Genomic DNA, 21,586 nt, shown 5'->3' with positions numbered 1-21,586 from the left:
CCATAATGTTTGCTATTTGCTGCTTCTCTAAAGTCTGAAAAATTTGGCACCCTTAAATTCTGACACTCAGTTCAGCCACTCCAGTTGCACTAGGTTTGGCACCAACACCATGGAGGATTAATGTTTTTCTATTTTTCTGTCTGACTTAACAATAAATGCATCAAAATATTGCCTTGTCTACACATCATTATACTAGATTTAAGCTAATGGTCTAAAATACAGAATTACTTCTGATTCCAGATCTCAGATTTGGTACTTTAGTTCCTTTTTTTACTATCAAGATTTTACCATCTCAAATAATTCATTTATATGCATAGATGTAGGTTTTGACATCCTTCTCATGCCTATTTATAATTCCTTTTGGATTAAATATTTTCCATTTTGTTGTGTTTTTTATTTCATGCATTTTAAGAGTGTGTCTGTATTTGTGTACACATAATCACTGTTTTACAGATTTCTTTGTGTTTTTTTATAACAGGTTGTCCAAAATGTTTATGGCATCTATATAAAGCAAAAACCTATTGGATGTCTAACAACATTTATTCAGTGTGCCATTCATACTCACCAATCATATGTTCCCTTATGGTCTGGAAAAACATCTATAGTTTTTTCTACTGGCAGCAGAACATGACAACTTTGTCATCTAGAAACAAACACAAGAAATCACTTCATTATCCAACTCAAAGTTTCAACCATTAAGATACTGCTTCTAATTCGAAAACATTCATAGAAATGAAATCGGTGATAGTGTAGGTGATTAAGCATTTTGAAAAAGCAGCCATCCATAATGTTGGGGGCATTGCCATTGTATACTGGGCAGCAGTGCTCTTCCCATATGAGTTTGCCACTCTGTTTCAACTTCAAGGATAAGTACAGTTGGCCAACCAGCTCGGTGCAGTTCATGGTCTATGCTTTTGGCAGTCAGTTGGGCATCACCTCCTCCCTGTCCAGGAAACAGTTTAGTAGCAGTCTGCCAGCAGATTTCTACTTTCAGAGTCAGGGGAGTGTCTTCTTGCCAGTTTTCTTCCAAGCTTTCAACCTTGGACAGCAGATCATAATGATGAATCCATGACTCGTCAGCCATCACTACTAGACTAAGAAAATTCAGAGATCTAAGCAGCCAAGAACAATATTTCACTTGGTCAGCTCACTGAGTTGGTGCCAAAATTTTGGTGATCCAGTAGGTACTTGAAAGGATACTATCTGTTGTGCTATTTGAAATGCTCAACATGGCTGCTACATATCACACAAAAATTGATCAGTTATCAGTGACAATATGCTCAACAGTAGCCATTATTTTGTAGGTCAATCCATCTGGGGAGAAGCATTTTTGATGGAACTATATCTCCCCATGTTTGAAAATGTTGACTCGTTTGACAATCATACTATAAGTAGGAGAATCTTCACCTATCATACCATGAAGTTGACTTTGGTTGGGACTATAACTTTTCAGCATAAAGAACTTGATGATTGAATGTGTATCATTTTGATTCATTTTTTCTGAAATGGGAAAATGGGAAAGTTAATCACTAGTAAGGTGGAAAAAATTAAAATGAAACATCTGTAGACTAAGAAAAACATGCTATTTCTAATGCACTAAAGCTTTCCAATTTTGGAACTATCTTTATGCAGATTTCTACAATTTTTTTTTTTTTTTTTCCCACAGCATGGTAGAATTCTGCACCTTTCAAACTTTATATATATATATATATATAAATACAATTTATATATATATATATATATATAAATAATATATATATAAATTGTAGAAAGCTCGCCTAAAAGTTACTTTACTGCTTTGCTTGATAAATTATATATATATATTTTCATATCAGTGTTTTTTCATCTGTACAGTATGTCTGTTTTCAGCTTGTCAGTTTTTAAACCCGTAGGATAAGGATGGCTGATTTTTTTCTTAATCTTCAGAGTGGCACATATTTTTGGATTTCTTTTTTGAATCTTCAAAAAAGTTTATCTACTAGGTTTCTCTTATATATATATTTGTGCTTTTATAATTTTCTATTAATTAGATAACAGCTAGATTATTAAATAAGATGAGAATTCAAAATATTTTTATAAGATAGTATAATACAACTAAGCATATACAAACTTCTGGAAGAAGTAGATTGCATAAAGTCCAATCGGAATTATATAACAGTGCAGGGCTGAAAATGCCATTTTCGTATGTAAGATTATAGAGAGGATAGGAAATGAAAAAGCAGCATGTAAGAGAACAAAAAATGTTTTATTACAGAAGCTGTTCAGAGTTGTGACCCTGTGTTGTAAGAGATATCTGATATCATAGACACATGGAATCATGTGCATTAAGTCCAATCAGAATTATATAACAGTGCAGGGCTGAAAATGCCATTTTCCTAGGTAAGAAAGAGTACAGAGAGGATGGGAAATGAAAAAGCAGCATGTAAGAGAACAAAATGTTTTTATTATGTTTTTATTACAGAAGCTGTTCAGAGTTGCGACCTTGTGTTGTAAGAGACATCTGATATCATAGACACATGGAATCGTGCATTTTTTTTAAAGTTTTCATTTATTTTTTGTATCTAGAGTTGTATTTACAAGGTCTCTCATCATTTTCAATGAGGTTGTCATTTACTTATCCTTTGATGTAATTTGCAAAGAAATAATCAAGGCATGTTAAATGAACTTGGCCATCATACTCCTTTGCAGATGATTTTAAGATAATGGTTATTCTGAAAGATCGTATGAACATTCTCATGGCTGAAGAACACCATATAATGCATGAAGGTAGGGTTTCTGACTGCTATATGATACTAATTTTTTTTTAGTACAATCTGCCCTTCTCAGAAGTTTGTGTACATTTAGTTAAATAACCCGGTATACCAAGCAATAGCAAATCTGATGACCAGAAGAAAGTGTATTATTGTAAGTTTTTATAATATAGCAATATTTGTGAAGCCAAGTTTGTATGAATGAATGTGTATGAAACTAAGTAACTATTAGATATTGCCTTTCTCATTGTAGAAAACATATGGACAGTGGTGGAATAGTTTACCATCTAGTCGTAGAATAGTTAGTAATCTTCCAAATGGTACATTTGCTGAAAGTCAAGATTTTATTGGTAAGAAGACATAAAGCAATATTAATGTATGTTTAGATATCTGTTATCCATAAAATGTGTGAGTGAAAAGCAATTTCTTTAAATTATTGAATATTTTGATATTTTTTAATTATATACATCCTCTCCCAGATAGTCACCAACTGTTAGCAGCTAATTTTTTGCCAAGCTATGAAGCAAAAGGTAACAGGCATTTTTAAAAAAATGGTGATGTACTAAGAATTGCATAAAACAGCAACCAATTAAAAAAATTTACAAGTAATATCCATAATAAATTTTATTTTCTTACATTTTCCTCATATACACAACAATCTGTTTTCACTGAAAAAAAATAATAATAATAAATAAATAAATAAATAAATAAAAATCACTACAAAAAATTTCGATCTATAAAATTCAATCATTTGTGAAGTACAGCATCATGGAATGCAAATTTTTGCGATCCCTATTGTTAGAGAGAAATGCAACCAGCAAATCAACCAACAAATTCTACATTACCATTACAACACTTTATGAGAGAGAAATCAATCAATTTTATGCTCCCTTCCTGCGAACTTAATGCAACTAGGGATGACACCCGCAATCAACCTCCGTATCAGGCGGGAGGGCCGGACATGTCCTGCACGTTCCCCTTAAAGAGATTAAACTAGACTTTTTGCTACGCAGGGGTGCCTCAAATCCCTGGCAGACTTATTATAAGAACTCTCTCTCAATCCTCCGGGGCTGAACCGGGCCACCGGATGTTTACACACCACGGGTCTCGGAGACCACCCCGGAGGGAGGACCTCTACAGACCTATGTCAATTTGGCGATCTGACCGGTCGTGGATGCGCCCCGCCAGTACTACGCGGCTGCCCGTCATTACCCGGAATACGCAGTCTGTCTGCGCTACCAGATCCTCCGGTTCTGGGACTTACGCAATCCCCTTCGGTCCGGCCATACAGACGACCTTCCCTCAGGTTCTGGAACCGCCAAGCTCAAAATGCTTTTCCCCCAGAGTACTCTGTCAGGATATAGGATCCAGCCAGTTGCACCCAGGGGGTTATGAGAGGGTAAAATGTATTTGAATACAAGAAAAACAAACACTTATCAGAAAAAGGATTAACAAATTTAAAGGCAGAAATCAGCTCTCATCTGCTTTGCACATGCTGTTATATCTGAAAAATTTTATGTTTTTAATACTTTTAATTTTAAACTTCACGGATTCATGGTGCCGGACAAAAATTTACAAAAAAAAAAAAAAAAAAAAAAAAAAAATCAAATAATTCAAAACATTCAAAATCTATTTCATAATATTCATATATCATATCGACATTCTTATAAACATTAAAACAAATCTAATTCATAATAGTCAAAAGATGAATCAAATAAACAATCGTATATCATATCTATCAATCAATCGTATAGTGGTAGTACAATCTAACTTTTAGGTTTGCGTTGTGAGTAACCTATGTAAAAGGAAATATCAATAACTCCAAATTCAATTAAACTCCATGTTTCTTAAAAGCCTCCTGGCTCAAACAAATGGAGAGACATGACAGACCACAGTAAAATATACTCAACATAAATACACAAATACTATTAAATTCTAAACACACATTTATTAAATTCTTGACTATTTTATATAATTAAATAATGAATAACTGATCAGTAATACATATTTTTCTAAGCAAGATAACACATAATACTACACCAAATTACAGCTTACATTAATTAAGATTAACATTATTTATTTTTTTTTTTTTTCAAATTAAGTAGGTGTAACAAAATTTAATCCTCCAAATAACAGGTTCTTATTATATAGAAAGTAACATTTTTCTAGCTCACAAAATTCAGTATGTGAAATAAATTTTAATCCTCCCAAAACTGGCCTTCACTTGAAATTATAAATAACTTCTCAATTTTTTAACTGTAATATTTAATTTATATAAGCAATAACAATATACGGGTAGATAAATCATTATTAACTGTTCTGCATTCGGGAAAACTAAGAGAGAGAGAGACAGAGGAAATATACTTAAAATTTCACTCACAGATGGAAAACAGTTTTTTCTGATTAGCAGGATCCTTAGTGTCCAATCCACATGGAAATAAGCCAAGCCCATTTTTCTTGGAAATTACAGTCTAATAATTCTTCAAACAGCCAGGCATCGCTTTAACTGTCCATTAGGTGGGAACCAATAGTTCAATTTAGAAGGATCTTTTATCTGTCCATTAGGTGGGAACCAATAGTCCAATTCAGAAGGATCTTTTTTCAATTCAGTAACAGGTAGCTGACTATACACCAGTGTTTTAGCACAGTCACGTGTATCATCGAAGCGGCGAGGCAACATTTAAGCTGAATGTTTCGGAAAAAGGCTCTTGGAGATTAACCGGCGATTCAGGTGAAGAGAGAAAATCTGTGCTAAATTTTCTTGGTAGATTTTTCTCTATGCATCTCAATCAGCTCTCAGTAAAATGCTCTTTGCAGCTCGCGCACATTTCTTTAGACATCTCGCAGGAAAATGTTCCTTGCATCTCTCACCCAAAACTGAACATCTCACAGAACAGAAGAATCCACTAGAGCAAAGAAAAATGCTACCCAGTCCCTCTGGCTCAGGAAGCCCGCAGCAGAGCAAAGTGCCCCACGATATTTCTTTCTCTTTCACATCGCGGCTGCTCAAAATTCATTCAAATCAGACTCCGCTACAGCCATCCCCACCGCAGCCCGCTGGTACAAATTGCTCGCCTCGCAAAACTTTCTGCCTCTCCTTTTCCTTTTTCGCTCTAAAATCTGAATCAGAATGATCTCTAGCCTGGTGCAAGCATCCAGGAAATCTCGGTTTCTCCACCTCTGTGAGTTCATAGGCTTTCAAAAAAATCATAAAATTAAATCTTACCAATCCCGGAATTTTATGTTATCTAAATTGAGAAAATGACACACCCATGAGGAATCAAACACCAGAAAATCTGACAATGAAATCCGAAATCATCTGTACACATAACGTGAGAAAAAGTAGACCCCCCAACTAACAAGCGGAAAATAAGCTCCACGAGAATCCAATTACCCAAACCCCCACTGTCTTGAAGTAAGAAAACAGCAACCTTACAAAGTGACAGGAAAGCGCTTTCCGTTTCACACGCATTAGCTAAAAGGACTCTACTGCCTCCATTGTTAGTAGAAAAAAGGCTATAACCAATAAACCAGATGTGTTTCCTTGCAACCGTCTCTCGCCTTTGTTACAATTCCTACTCAAGAATAATGAGTTAAATAAAACCTTAAGAGCTTAAGAATACTTTTTTCCAGATTAAAATACACATGAATACAAATAAAAATATTAGAATAATAATGACTTGAAACACATATTAATAATTGAAATTCGCGACATAACATATTCCCCCACGTACCAGAGAAAAAAAAATTTTGAGCATCAAAACTTTTTTTTTTTTCAAAACAAAACAAACAGCATTTCAAAATAGTACCCAGTTAAGTACCATACAAATAATCCATTCAAAATAGTTGTCACGGAGAGCAGTGATAAAAAAAATTAAAAAATTTACTTACAAAGCATTAAGTTTAACAAATTAAATTCAAAATTTATATGCAACTTATATAACCAATTAAACAGCAACAGGAGTGAAGTGTCATAAAATCCAATTGCAAAACAAGTTAATAAAATTACACAAACAAAAAAAAAAATCACAAGTGAGGGAAAATTACACCTTAACAATTCAGTCAACCAACAGTGGAAAAAAAAAAAAAAAAAATCCTAAATGAATTAAACACTGAACTGAACCAGAAGCCGAAACAAACGGAGAACACCCCCAGGAACGGAAAAGAGAACTTGACCAAAAAAAAATTAAGTCGAAAGAATCTAGTGTGCACCTAGAAGGAAAAAGGGGGAAAAAATAATTTAGTCAAGCTTACTGGAAACAAAAAAATTAAAATTCGGGCCAGCCGAAAAAATCATTAAAAACAAAACACTATTGTGTCAAGAACTCGAAACCGAAACTAAAAGAAATTCACACAAATGCAGACAACTCCTAGACCAAACCAGTTGAAAATACTGAGAAAAACCTTTAACTATTCTTTCAAGAAAATAAAACTAACTCTTCAAAAAAAATTGGAAATCAAATTCATAAACAATTCAAGATCAAACCAAAAAAAAAAAAATCAAATTCTGAAAATAGCCAAAATGAATTCAACAAAACAGAACTGAAGCAGGTTACACACAGAATTTACAAGTAAACAAGAAGGTGCCCAACAAAAGGTTTGCCACAATTTTTAAAGAAAACAATGCTGCACCAATGTTCTCAAAGTCTAGATCCTGGAGAGTAATTAAAGAAGATGAAGAGTATGCATTGCACTCTAGGTAGCAATCGTAAGCATGACCACTTCACATCAAAACTACAAAAATGCAAAAGCAGACAAGAGGGAAGTGTTTACACAGAAAAAAATCTCAACTCAAAATCTCAAAATTCAAATCTCACAAAACTCAATTCTATACTTTTCCTTAAACCACTTCAAAACAAAACTCCTTGAAATACACTAAGCCTCAAGAGCAATCAGAAATTTTTCAGTAACCACACAGTATAACCAGAAACCAGAAAAGAAGAAGTTTTTGAAAGACCACCAACTTGAAAACAGAAACTCATTATAAAACTCAGTGGAGTTAATTACTCTTAAAATCCTAAAATCAAATCAAAATTCTTCTCAAAATCTCCACAACACTAAACTCACATAAGTAATTTCTAATTATACAAAATCAAGTTTAACTTCTCAAAACAAATTTTCACTTCCACTAGTATCAAAGTTTAAATTTCCAAAATACATTTCACATCCACTTTTAAAGTTACTACAACACTGCAACAAGTTCAACCAAAAAAAAAAAAAAAAAAAAAAAAAAAAAAAAAAAAAAAAACTTAAATTGAAAACCAAAACAAAAAGCTATTAAGCTCAAAAATTGACAAACCAAAAAAAATCACTGTTAAAACAAATGTTAGACCACTCACAATTAACCTCATTATGAAACTACCATTAAAACCACTTGAAAAGCCAACAGTTAAGAGTAAGAATAATACCTTTTAACTACATTTCTAAAATTCCAAACAAAATCAGCTCTACCTTTTCAAAAAAAAAAAAAAAAACTTAGTTTTTCCAAAATTCACAATTCAAAATTTGCTGTAAAACGCAAAACTCTCTATTTTACTGTTTTCACACATTTCTCAGACAGCAATAAATGTTTACAAAACTTACAACTAAGGTAGAAAATTAATTACTCAAACTCAGAAAAGCTAAACAAGAAACTTCACTCCCGCTGAAAACTAACTTCCAAAAAAAAAATCCAATTAATCCCTAAGTAAACTATCACTGGTCCCGCACAACTTTACAAATCTAACCAAAATTAACTTTAAGAAACAAACATTTCAGAATTTCCAAAAATAAATTCAAAATCAAATTTTTAACTCAATTCTATTAGGTACAAATTTCATAAAATCTATTAACACACTTCAAAAAGTTAAAAAAAAAAAAAAAAAAAAAATTACTATTTCTCGAACACAAAAGTACTGCTCTGACATTAATTCAATTAATTAAAATTAGAAATCTACAAAGCAATTATTCAAAAATGCAATAAGTAAAATTAAATCATTAACACCAATACAATTCTCACCAAAACTTTAAATTAAATGATAAATGGAACAAACATCTAGGTGAGCGCAAAACTCTCATCATTTATGATCAAAAATGTAATATTCATACACATAAAAACAAAATAGAATTCAAATATAAAATAATACTCAAATAATATACACAAAAATTATTCTAGTGGTCTGCCAGTCGTGAGGTCACGGCACCAATGTTATATCTGAAAATTTTTACAGCACCTACAATTTATCCTCGTCACGGCACCAATGTAACATAGTAAAAAAAAATTTATGTTGTTAAAATACCCATTTAAAACTTAAGTGAAACTAATTCATGGTGCCGGACAAAACTAACTAAAAAAAAATAACAAATATAAAAAAATTCATAATTCACATTCAGATCTAATTCAGGAAAATGAGCCAAGCCCATTACAGTCTAATAATTCTTCAAACAGCCAGGCATCGCTTTAACTGTCCATTAGGTGGGAACCAATAGTTCAATTTAGAAGGATCTTTTATCTGTCCATTAGGTGGGAACCAATAGTCCAATTCAGAAGGATCTTTTTTCAATTCAATAACAGGTAGCTGACTATACACCAGTTTTTTAGCACAGTCACGTGTATCATCGAAGCGGCGAGGCAACATTTAAGCTGAATGTTTCGGAAAAAGGCTCTTGGAGATTAACCGGCGATTCAGGTGAAGAGAGAAAATCTGTGCTAAATTTTCTTGGTAGATTTTTCTCTATGCATCTCAATCAGCTCTCAGTAAAATGCTCTTTGCAGCTCGCGCACATTTCTTTAGACATCTCACAGGAAAATGTTCCTTGCATCTCTCACCCAAAACTGAACATCTCACAGAAAAGAAGAATCCACTAGAGCAAAGAAAAACGCTACCCAGTCCCTCTGGCTCAGGAAGCCCGCAGCAGAGCAAAGTGCCCCACGATATTTCTTTCTCTTTCACATCGCGGCTGCTCAAAATTCATTCAAATCAGACTCCGCTACAGCCATCCCCACCGCAGCCCGCTGGTACAAATTGCTCGCCCCGCAAAACTTTCTGCCTCTCCTTTTCCTTTTTCGCTCTAAAATCTGAATCAGAATGATCTCTAGCCTGGTGCAAGCACCCAGGAAATCTTGGTTTCTCCACCTCTGTGAGTTCATAGGCTTTCAAAAAAATCATAAAATTAAATCTTACCAATCCCGGAATTTTATGTTATCTAAATTGAGAAAATGACACACCCATGAGGAATCAAACACCAGAAAATCTGACAATGAAATCCGAAAAACATCTGTACACATAACGTGAGAAAAAGTAGACCCCCCAACTAACAAGCGGAAAATAAGCTCCACGAGAATCCAATTACCCAAACCCCCACTGTCTTGAAGTAAGAAAACAGCAACCTTACAAAACGACAGGAAAGCGCTTTCCGTTTCACACGCATTAGCTAAAAGGACTCTACTGCCTCCATTGTTAGTAGAAAAAAGGCTATAACCAATAAACCAGATGTGTTTCCTTGCAACCGTCTCTCGCCTTTGTTACAATTCCTACTCAAGAATAATGAGTTAAATAAAACCTTAAGAGCTTAAGAATACTTTTTTCCAGATTAAAATACACATGAATACAAATAAAAATATTAGAATAATAATGACTTGAAACACATATTAATAATTGAAATTCGCGACATAACAATGCTTACCTAGCTTGTCACATGAATACATTTTGGCGACGTATCATCTTCCTTCCTAGATACTTTTCAATGTAATGTGGATATTACATTGAAATGTGCATAAAGTATTAGTATTCTTATTTGAAAAAAATATTTATTATTTTTAATTTTAACCCTTTCCGGCACAGTGTGTTCACACAACTAATCTTTAGACACTGAAACTAATCGATAAATATCACGAAAACTACACTAATGGTTACATTTAATCTCTTTTATGAATAATAGATGGCAGCACCATACAAGCAAATCATTTAACATTGAGCTATATAATCTGTTTTTAAAGACACTGATTTTTCAAAGAGATGTTTCAGATTTTTTAAATATAAAGAATATCAATGAAAACAAATCTTCATATAATTTTGTTTTTCGTATGCTAATCTGCCTATTCTGTATTACTTTTAATTTTTATCTTTGAAATATTGTATATAGTGAAGTGTATGGTGTGTTCGGATTGAATTCATTGTACTGGTAGCACCTCTTACGTGGAGTGAGTTACAGAATCTGGTCTGGTGCTTCAAACACAAGGGAGGCTGACAGCGCAGATTTATGTATATTTATTTTTATTCTTTTCTATTTTTTGATTTTGGATACCGCGGTGCTTTGTTTTCACTTAGCTGTTTGATTTTCAGCGAAAGCAGACCCTTTTTTCCTCTTGCTTTCATCGAGCGTAGTTTGCTTAGTTTTGATTTCTGTAGATTTTTATTTGTATATATATTTAATAATTATTTTTTTCTAGTCAATAATTAGTTGTAAATATTATAGTATTTTAATTATTTTTCTTATAAATTTTAAAATTGTGTAGATGTCTCGAAGAGGCCTCGGCGTTGTTGAAGCAAAGAAATTTTCCTTTTTTTTCCCGATTTCTTTGGGGTGGTGTAGAGTAGCAGGTCTTCCCATGGTGCACCCTGGGTTATGTTAAATCTGCTACAGTGATCAGATTCTACTGTTTTTAAATCATAGGCAAAGTATTTTACTGTAATATGTGCTTCACAGCAATGCTCACCTATCGCAGCTCAGTGTGTTCGCTTCGGATACACCCACAAAATGGAAACGGTTGGTGCAATCCTTGTAAAATTATACCTGCATACTCTCCTAGGCCTAAATAGACTGCCTACAAATTTTTTTGGTAAAATTCCAACTTTAAAGAGTAGCGTGCCGGAAAGGGTTAAGTGACTCTTGATACTCTCGAGAGTTAATGGTTTATGACCAATTCATAAAATGTAAGAAAAATATTTCAGATTTTAATTTGTGAATGTATATAAATTTGATACAGTACAAAGTCCGTAATCCGGACGTCCATTATCCAGAATGATCTATAATCCGGACCTCAAAGCCACAGACGTTTCTTTTTTGTATGCTTTACGCATGCGTGTTTAATGTATAATGGATGGTATAAGCTAGGCTAAAATTATCTTTACTGATTCTAAGGCATTTCAGTTAATGTTGCAGACTGTACTGTTCCTTAATCTAATTGGATCTGTCTTATTATATTTTGCAGATTGTTAGAGTAATTTTATAAAAATTAAGCTTGAACTTTTGATTATGTCAAAAAGACTTTCCAATTCTGGAGCTGCCAAAGGATCTACAAAGTGAAAGCATGTTTAGATTTCCATCAAACAAAAGGTGAAATTGCTGCAAAAAATGGATAAAGGTATATCCGTCTAAAAATTATGTGAGGAATAAGACATTGGAAAGTCAACTGTATATGACATAAGCAAAAAGAAAAAGGAACTTTTTGAATTTTTTGTGGATGCCGACACCCCACTTGCAATGAATAACAGAAAAAGGGTTTGTTATGCTAAAAGTGACGATCATGACAAAGTGATGATTGAATGGGTCAGATAGCGTCGCAGCAAGGGCGTGCCATTGACAGGTCCAATACTAATGGCTCAAGCCAAAATATTTCATGAAGAAATGAACATAAACACTGAGTGCATATATTCGACAGGTTGGTTAACCAAATTTAAAAATCACCATGGTATAATGCAATTAAAAATTTCAGGTGAAAAAGCTTCAACTGATACTGAAGCTGCTGAACAATTTGCAGATGAACTCATTGAACTCATTACTAGTTAACAATTATCTCCAGAACAAATTTACAACGCTGATGAAACTGGTCTTTTCTGGCAATATGTACCGCGAAATGCCTTGCAACCTCTACAGAAAAGGCTCCAACTGGTGTCAAAGATTTCAAAGCAAGACTAACAATTTTAGCATGAGCAAATGCTGCAGGAACACACAAGTGCAAACTTTTCGTAATCAGAAAAAATACACAACCTTTAGCATTTAAAGGAGTAACAATTTTCCCCATTATATATCGCGCAAATAAAAGATAATGGATGATGCAAGCATTGATGAATGATTGGTTTGAAAATCATTTTATACCCAAGGCTCGGTTACATTTGAATTCGGTTGGTTTACCTAATGACTCAAAAATAATTAAGACACAATAACACGCCGAATAAATACTAATTCAGAAGTCAAACAACAAAAATCAGCGTTAATTTACAAAATTTTCACAGGACTAGTTTCGATGGTTTTACCGAACCATCATCTTCAGCTGCAAAACCGCAAATGATTTGCGGTTTTGCAGCTGAAGATGATGGTTCGGTAAAACCATCGAAACTAGTCCTGTGAAAATTTTGTAAATTAACGCTGATTTTTGTTGTTTGACTTCTGAATTAGACTCAAAAATAGCTGTGATTGTTGACAAATGTTTGCCGCACACTTCTCTTAAAGTTTTAGTGAAAGATAATGTATCTGTATTATTCTTCCGTCCAAATTGTACGTCTATCATTCAGCCTATGGATATGGGAATAGTGAACGTGCTGAAATGCAAATATAAAGTAGCATTTTTTAAATCTATGTTAAATTTCTTGAATAATGGCAAGACTATTCAAGAATTTTTGAAATATTTTAACATATAATCTGCTGTGGGGAGCATCGCAAGATCGTGGGAGGATGTGTCTCCAGATATGTTAAAAAATGCTTGGCGTAATTTATGCCCAGCAACTGTATTTCATGGTGAGGATGATGAAGATGATAGCCACGAATTTGAAGGTTTTCAGAGATGGCAAGCTAAAAGTGAAATTCTACAGTTATTGGATTTTGTAAAGAAATGTGGAGAAGCGGTAATAAATGAAGATGATATATCAGAAGTTTTTTATTGCGACGACAATGCCAAAATCATCAATCAATTAGCGGACGGCGAAATCTGTAGTATTGTTCTAGATCCAGAAAATACCGCTTCCGATAGTGAAGAAAGTGACAGAGAGGTTATTGAAAATGAAAAAATTTTGATTGACAAGTTAGTCGGTATTCTCAACACAGCAATTACAGGACTCGAACAGTGGAACTTTGTGACTGAACAAGAAATTATGTCTGTTTATAGAATTAAAGAGAAAGTATTAGCACAAAAAACGAAGTAACTTGAACAACTTACATTGAAAGAAATGTTTAATAAAGTAAACGAATAAAAATTAAGCTTTTTGTTTGTAAATTTTGATAGTAAATTTTTGTTTTTGTTTGTAAATTTAGATCATAACTGCTGTTTATTTCATAAATTATGGTTTCATATTTTTAATTGTATAATTTCTGCATGCCATCTTACCAGATTTAAATTGATGATCTATAATCCAGTTATTCAGCGATTCCGGATTAGGGAAAAACCTCTAATCTGGAATCGCCGAAGTCCCGACGCGTCTGGATTGTGGACTTTGTACTGTACTAACTTTGAAGATTAAAATTAGCTGGTTATCTTTAAAAAATTGATTATGCAGAAATTGGGATTCAAAGCCAAAATAAAATGCTTCAGCCGTCTATATTTTAAAGAAAAGTTAAAGGCCTTATCAGACTATGCAACTTTATAGGTAATACAATACTCCAAGAACCCTGTTAGATAATACTTAATATAGATATGTTTCCAGTTATTAATTGATAGGATGATTTCAATTACCCTGTATTCCAAGATCATAAAGATATTTGGATGCTAAATCTATTTATTGTATAGTTCCGAATATAAGCCAATCCATATATAAGCTGAGAGTTTTTTTCTTCAAAAATGTATCCAAAATTTAAAACACTTGCAAAATATCCATATCCAACATTCAAAACCTATGTATAAGCCAAATTATATAAAAATAAATAAATAAATAAATAAAAACTGTAGCATTCCAACATACGTATATCATGAGGGGGAAAATGTTGCAAACCAATGAAAAAGATATAATATTTTGTAATTAAAGTGCTTTAAAGTAAAACCGTAATCGCTAACAACAATGGTTTTAACTCTAATAACAGTATCTGAATTTAACATATTTTACCCATTCATTTGTTTTGTACAATCTGTTGTTGTTTGTATAATCTGTAGTATCTGTGCTAGTTTTATTTTCTGTGCTATTTTATTTTTTGTTTGAAAGAGGGACAAGAAAAGAAGTTCTTATATGGATATTTTAAATCACAGATAATTGAGAGTTTTTTCTGAAAATTCTAACAGTGGTATGTATGACTGCTTGGCATTTCTCCATAAATAAAAAACAGGTTCGAGAGGGGAGAAAGGCAGGGTGCAAATTTCTCCAACAGCAGATTTTTCATTTTGGCTACGATGCTACAAACCAGCATTATAAATAGTTTCTAATATAAGTCATTTTCATAAAATGAATAACTCAAATCATTTATAATTAATTTTTTCATAAAGAACTGGATATTTGGCAATTTATCAGCTAACGGAAAAGTCCTTAAAGCTCATCCTCATAGTTCAACTAAAACCATATACAGTACAAAATCCGATATGCGGATGTCCGGCATCCAGAATGATCTAAAATCCGGACCTCAAAGCCTCCAATAACTGTCTTTTTTTTTTTCTTTTTTTTTTTTTTTGTATGCTTTACGCATATGCATTTTATTTTTTCCTCCCATAATAAAACACGTGGGAAGTCCTGATTCTTAATTTCACTTAGGCACTAAATAAAATACCTTGTTATCGAAGAAACAATCATTTTAGCATAAATTTTTTAGATCAATAATTTAGCTCCGTAGCTATGTATCTGCTCAGCATAAATCTCAAACCGAAACATTTTACATAGAAACATAATTTATTTTACACCTATTAGTATTTTATACCCCTGATGCCAACCTCGCGAATCACTATTTATTATATTTTGCTTTCATCACCGCATGTTTTCAACAAAAGACAGCTTGAATAATGACTCATGCAGCCTAAACACATCATGCAGCTCATGCATGAATAATGCCTAAACACTTTTTTTATATTAGTAATTGGATAACAAAGAGTATGGTAACCTTTTAAGCTGATATTACGCTTGGCGATGATTACATATTTAACTTTAATGCGCTAAGAAATGTTGACTGGGAAAAATTTAACAAAACTCTCTTTATATATACTAAAAATAGATTTTGTTAATGAAACTCATAGGCCAAGAGATTAATTTAGTGATGTTTGAATTAAGAATATCTGATTTGTTATTCACATAAACCCAGAACTGGCACCAGAGCTTGTGTGGCCGCACCGGCACACAAGTATGGCGACAGAATTTAGGAAAGTCAAAATATTTAGAATTTAGAGAAGCACCGAGTGGCAAAATTAAGGGATGACAAATTTTTTATAACTTAAGGAAAGCACTGGGATCCTAAGTTTAGGGGCGGCAAAAAGCTTCAACTTTGGGAGGTGCTTTTCACCAGAATTTAGGACCTGCAAAGACTGCATCAGGTGGTAAGATACCTAGCGCCGGCCCTCTATAAGCCTTAAGTACAGTCAAAAGTCTTTAATCCGGACGTCCATAATCCAGAATGATCTATAATCTGGACCTCAAAGCTACAAACTTTCTGTGCATGCGTCAACGCATAATACCTTTACACATGCACAAAATACGTTTATGCATGCACGTTTAATGTATAACGAACGGTATAAACTAAGCTAAAATTATCTAATTATCTATTTCAGTTAATGTTGCAGATTGCGTTGCTCCTTAATCTTCTAATTGGATCCAGCTTATTATTTTTTGCAGACTGTTAGAGCAATTTTATAAAAGTAAGCATGAACTTTCGATTAAGTCAAAAAGAATTTCCGATTCTCGAGCTACCAAAGGATCTACAAAGCGAAAGCATGTTCCGATGTCCATCAAACAAAAAGTGAAATTGCTGAAAAAATGGATAAAGGCATATCCTTTGATTCTCTGATCATTCCAAAATATATTTATCAATTTCACGCTGCTCTGTGGGGGGGGGGGACGACATGGCGCTCAATGAACTGGAAGTTGATCTGTCAGCACTATCCTTATCTTCAGGGCAGATGTGTTTATTTTATTCGGCTTATAATTCCTTACTAAATGTAGTATTTCATCTCGATGTACTCCGTCTTTGATATGATTTAAATCAAATTCCTCATCATTATAAATATCACGAATACACATCAAATAGTTTTCTGGTTGCAATTTTCTAATTTCGACTATGCGTAATGTATGCTTTACGCATGCGTGAGTTGAAAGAAATGTTTAATAAAGTAAACCAGTAAATATAAAGCCTTTTTTTTTGTAAATTTTGATACCCTTTAGATCATAAGTGCTCTTTATTTCATAAATTACAGTTTCATATTTTTAATTGTATAATTTCTGCATGCCATCTTACCAGATTTAAATTAATGATTTATAATCTGGAAAAAACCCTAATCTGGAATCGCCAAAGTCCTGACAAGTCCAGATTACAGACTTTGTACTGTAATACAATTCATGCTTAATGGTCTTAGTACGAGATAGAAGCAGGACAAAATTTAGTGGAACAGCTTGTCTTTTACCCCCAGTCTCATGATACATAGCCAATAATGTACAGCAGATGTTATTAAACTAGGCTAAAATTATACTTTACTGATTCCAAAGAATTTCAGTTAATATAGCAGATTGCATTGTTCCTTAACCTTCTAATTTGATCCAGCTTATTTTTTTCAGACTGTTATTATAGAAATTTTATGACAATTAAACCTTGATCTTTTGGTTATGTCGAAAAGAATTTCTAATTCTGGAGCTACGACAGGATCTAAAAAGTGAAAGCATGTTTTTATGTCCATTAAACAAAAAGTGGAATTGTTGCAAAAAAATGGATAAAGGCGTATCCGTCTCGAAATTATGCGAGGAGTCTGGCTATGGAAACTGTATGTGACATAAGAGGGGGGGAAAGGAAACTTTTTGAATTTTTTGTGGATTCCAACACCCCACTCACAATGAATAACAGAAAAATTGTTTGTTATGCTAAAAGTGACGATCATGAGAAAGTGATGATTGAATGGATCACGCAGCTTCACAGCGAGAGTTTGCCATTGATGGGTCCAATGGTAATGGCTCAAGCCAAAATATTTCACGAAGAAATGAACTTAAAAACTGAGTGCGCATATTCAACAGATTGATTAACCGAATTTAAAAATTGCCACGGTATGAGGCAATTAAAAATTTCAGGTGAAAAAGCTTCAACTGATACTGAAGCTGCTGAACTCTTTGCAGATGAATTCATTGAACTCATGACTAGTGAAAAAGTATCTCCAGAACAAATTACAGGAAATACCTTGGCAACCTCTACAAGAAAGACTCCAACTGGTGTCAAAGATTCCAAAGCGAGACTAACAATTCTAACATGCGCAAATGCTGCAGGGACACACAAATGTAAACTTTTCATAATCGGAAAAAATACATGACCTTTAGCATTTAAAGGAGTACCTACTTTCCCCATTATATATATCGTGCAAATAAAACAACAGAGGTGACACAAGTGTTAACAAATGATTGGTTTGAAAATCATTTTATATCCGATGCTCAGCAACATTTGAATTCAGTTGGTTTACCTGATGACACAAAAATTGTTCTGATTGTAGTCAACTGTTCAGCTCATACTTCAGTTTTAGTGAAAGATAATATATCCATATTATTTTTTCCTCCAAATTATATGTCCATCATTCAGCCTCTGGATATCAGAATAGTGTGGACGCTGAAATGCAAATATAAAGTAGCATTTTTAAAATCAATGTTAAATTTCTTGAATAATGGCAAGACTATTCAAGAATTTTTGAAATATTTTAACATAAAATCTGCTGTGAGGAGCATCGCAAGATCGGGGGAGGGTGTGTCTCTAGATACTTTAAGAAATGCTTGGCATAATTTATGGTGAGCTACCATATTTCATAGTGAAGATAATAGCCATGAATTGGATATCTCAAACCCAAGGTGAAATTTTTCAATTGATGGATTTTGTAAAGAAATTTGAAGAAGCAGTAATTAAATGAACATGATATAACAGAAATTTTTCATTGTTATGACTATGCACCAATTATCAATTAATTACCAGACAGTGATATCTGTAATATGGTTCTAGATAAAAAAAATACTGTTACTAATAGTGAAGAAAGTGACAGAGAGATTATTGAAAAAGAAAAAATTTTGATTGACAAGTTAGTTGTAATTCTTGACGCGACAATTACAGGACTTGAACAAGAGAACTTTCTTACTGAACAAGAAATTATGTCTGTTTATAGAATTAAAGAGAAAGTATTAGCACAAAAAAATTAAGCAACTTAAACAACTTAACATTGAAAGAAATGTTTAATAAAGTAAGGAAATAAATGTAAGCTCTCTTTTGTAAATGTCGATACCCTTTAGATCATAAGTGCTCATTATTTCATGAATCACAATTTCATATTTTTAATTTTATAATTTATGTATGTCATCTTACTAGATTTAAATTGATGATCTGATATCCAGAAAAATCCCAAATCCGGAATCACCAAAGCCCCGACAGGTCCGGATCTCTGACTTTGTACTGTATATTGTATTGAATATATTCAGTAATAAGTATTCTATCTATCTTGTCTAGAAAATTTTACCTTTATAAAGTAATATAGATTAATATCCACTTATATCATTTCAGAAATTCGTGTTGAAAAGAGAGTCGCACCTTTGCTGATGCGTGTATATGAAGTGTATAATCCCGGTGCTATAGTCAAAATCCTTTGCTATTGCTATGAGACTGAAAGGTGAGATTATTTTTTTTTAATTCTGTTTATTTTAGTGTGAATTCTGTTTATTTTAGTGTGAATTCTGTTTATTGTAACTAAGGCTTAAATTTGTTTTTTCAAACTTACACCTGCAAAAGAAATAAAATCGACAGAACACAACAAAAATTACTTAGCAGCAGATTATAATGCAATATATGTGTTATTTCCGTGTGTGGGGGGGAGGGGGAATTGCAAGTTTAATCATTGAAGTCAGATCATTAAGTGGAAAATTTCTAGAGCTATGCTAAGCTTTGCTCACTGTGTGAGCTGACATCTATGGGCTAAAAGATCTTGGGTTTAGGTGCATATTAGAGCAACTATAATGTGATGTATAAAACTAAAAGTATATTCACTCCTTCACATACTTTGAAATTGTTTTCATATGTAATTAGATAATTTTGCAAGTAATTTTATGTTGTGAGAAATTAAATTTAATATATGTGGTGCTGCTTTCAAATATAGAATTTTCTTATTTTATGAAATAAAATGCTCTAAATTATGTGTAAAAAAAAAAGAACAGAAAAATCATCAATTACTTTTATTTAAGACACCACCTGAATTATTTTTAATATGAAATGCTAATAACACTTGAATGCAGAGCTTAGATGTAGGGCCGTGTATTTTAGGATTTGCAAAATTAAGATTTACCCCAGAATATTATTCAGCTAGTTCTGTGCAAATTCCTTTTTGTTTTAACTTACAAAGATTCGATCTGCCGTTTCTCAAGCATACTTTTGCTTTTCCTTTAGAAATTAATTTTAATTCCATTCAGATTTATCCTTTAAATTGGCATGCATAGATTCAAGATGTCTTTTAGGAAATGATGATTTTCATACTTTGATTGGTGATAGTTCACCACAAAAAACACATTGAGGTTGAGGGTCCATTTCATCTCCATTCCAAATAAACTCAAATGATAAATAACTTTCATTATATTTTCTAGAAACAATTTTTCTTTTCTTTCCAATATTCTTAGTGCTAGTAGATAGTCCTATATACATCACCTGTTAAATCATCTCTTTTTCACTTTGTCAATCCTAGCCAACCATTTTGAAAAATCTAGGTTTGTTTTATTATTATTTCATAAATATTTAAATGCATCATATATTATGAGTTATTCAAAAACAAATGATGATCTCAAATTGCGTAGAAAAGTAAGGAATACAAAGCAACAAGAAGACAAAATACCTGCTGTTACAGACAGTAAACTGTTGTAAAAAGTTGATTCTAATTGAAAATAGAGCAATATGAGCCCGGGAAAGTTGGCGACATAAAATGCAGAAATGGTAATAAATCATTCAACTCTAAAAGAATTAATGAGACACTATTATCTTTTTTATAGGAACTTACTTTTATTTCCTACTAAATATACAACATCGATTTCTATTACTCCTTTTAAAAACATCATTTATGACAATTTTGTTATGCCTATGGCTACAAAAATATTTGTTAAAATAAAAACGGATTATTTTGCTAAAGTCTATGAATGGCTATTTACATTGAACAAACCCCAAATCGCATAAATTTATGAGTATTACAGGATTTTGGGGTATTTAATTTTTGAATTTAATAGTTAAAAATACTTCGTTTCATTGCGCACCACCTACTTTTCTCTTGCGTACCACCGGTTGAGAATCGCTGCCTTAGTCTATATTTTGAGGTGCATAAGGGCTGCATTAAGGAATGCTAAATGAGAGTACTTAAAGCCACTGTCGAGTTTGGGATCAAACATAAAGTGTGATTCATCATCTGTCATGAGTTTCTGCCTAATCCGAGATAGAATCAATAATTTATTATAAGACAATTTTTTTCTATATATTTTTAAAATTTTTATTTTGGAACACTCCCCTTTTTTTGTAATAAGACTGTTTTATTATAAGATATTTGTTGTAAGTCCAGATCTCTGTTAATATGATGGACAGTTGTGAACAGATGTGATATCTTCAACTCTTGAGTGTTTTTACAGACAGAAATATCTAGTTTATTGGTGAACTTCCATTTAACCATTTTCATGACACTGTTTGCTTCTTTTTGAAACACCTTTTACAAAATTTTCAATGATATCAGCATGCCTTTACTCTTCCTA

The 21,586-nt window shown here is 32.8% G+C and overlaps 1 protein-coding gene across 7 annotated transcripts in view; it reads left to right on the top strand.

The window, feature by feature from the left end:
- The window catches only part of Fbxl4 (F box and leucine-rich-repeat gene 4), a 123,767-nt gene that overhangs the window by 10,116 nt on the left and 92,065 nt on the right, over window positions 1-21,586 (top strand). For 4 of the 7 annotated variants that reach the window (XM_085819444.1, XM_085819433.1, XM_085819437.1 and 1 more), the window contains exons 2-3: window positions 3,004-3,100; window positions 19,374-19,479. In XM_085819444.1, the coding sequence (XP_085675570.1) occupies window positions 3,004-3,100; window positions 19,374-19,479 (203 nt within the window). Of the gene's footprint in view, window positions 1-478; window positions 1,533-3,003; window positions 3,101-19,373; window positions 19,480-21,586 lie in introns of all 7 variants that reach the window. The other 3 variants (XM_085819473.1, XM_085819468.1, XM_085819458.1) reach the window with 2 other exon arrangements.

Source organism: Stegodyphus dumicola, chromosome 1, assembly GCF_044657685.1.
Source record: "Stegodyphus dumicola isolate Sdum_Otavi_A_Nest chromosome 1, ASM4465768v1".
Classification (NCBI taxonomy): Eukaryota; Metazoa; Arthropoda; class Arachnida; order Araneae; family Eresidae; genus Stegodyphus; species Stegodyphus dumicola.
This window is presented reverse-complemented; position numbering and strand designations above follow the sequence as displayed.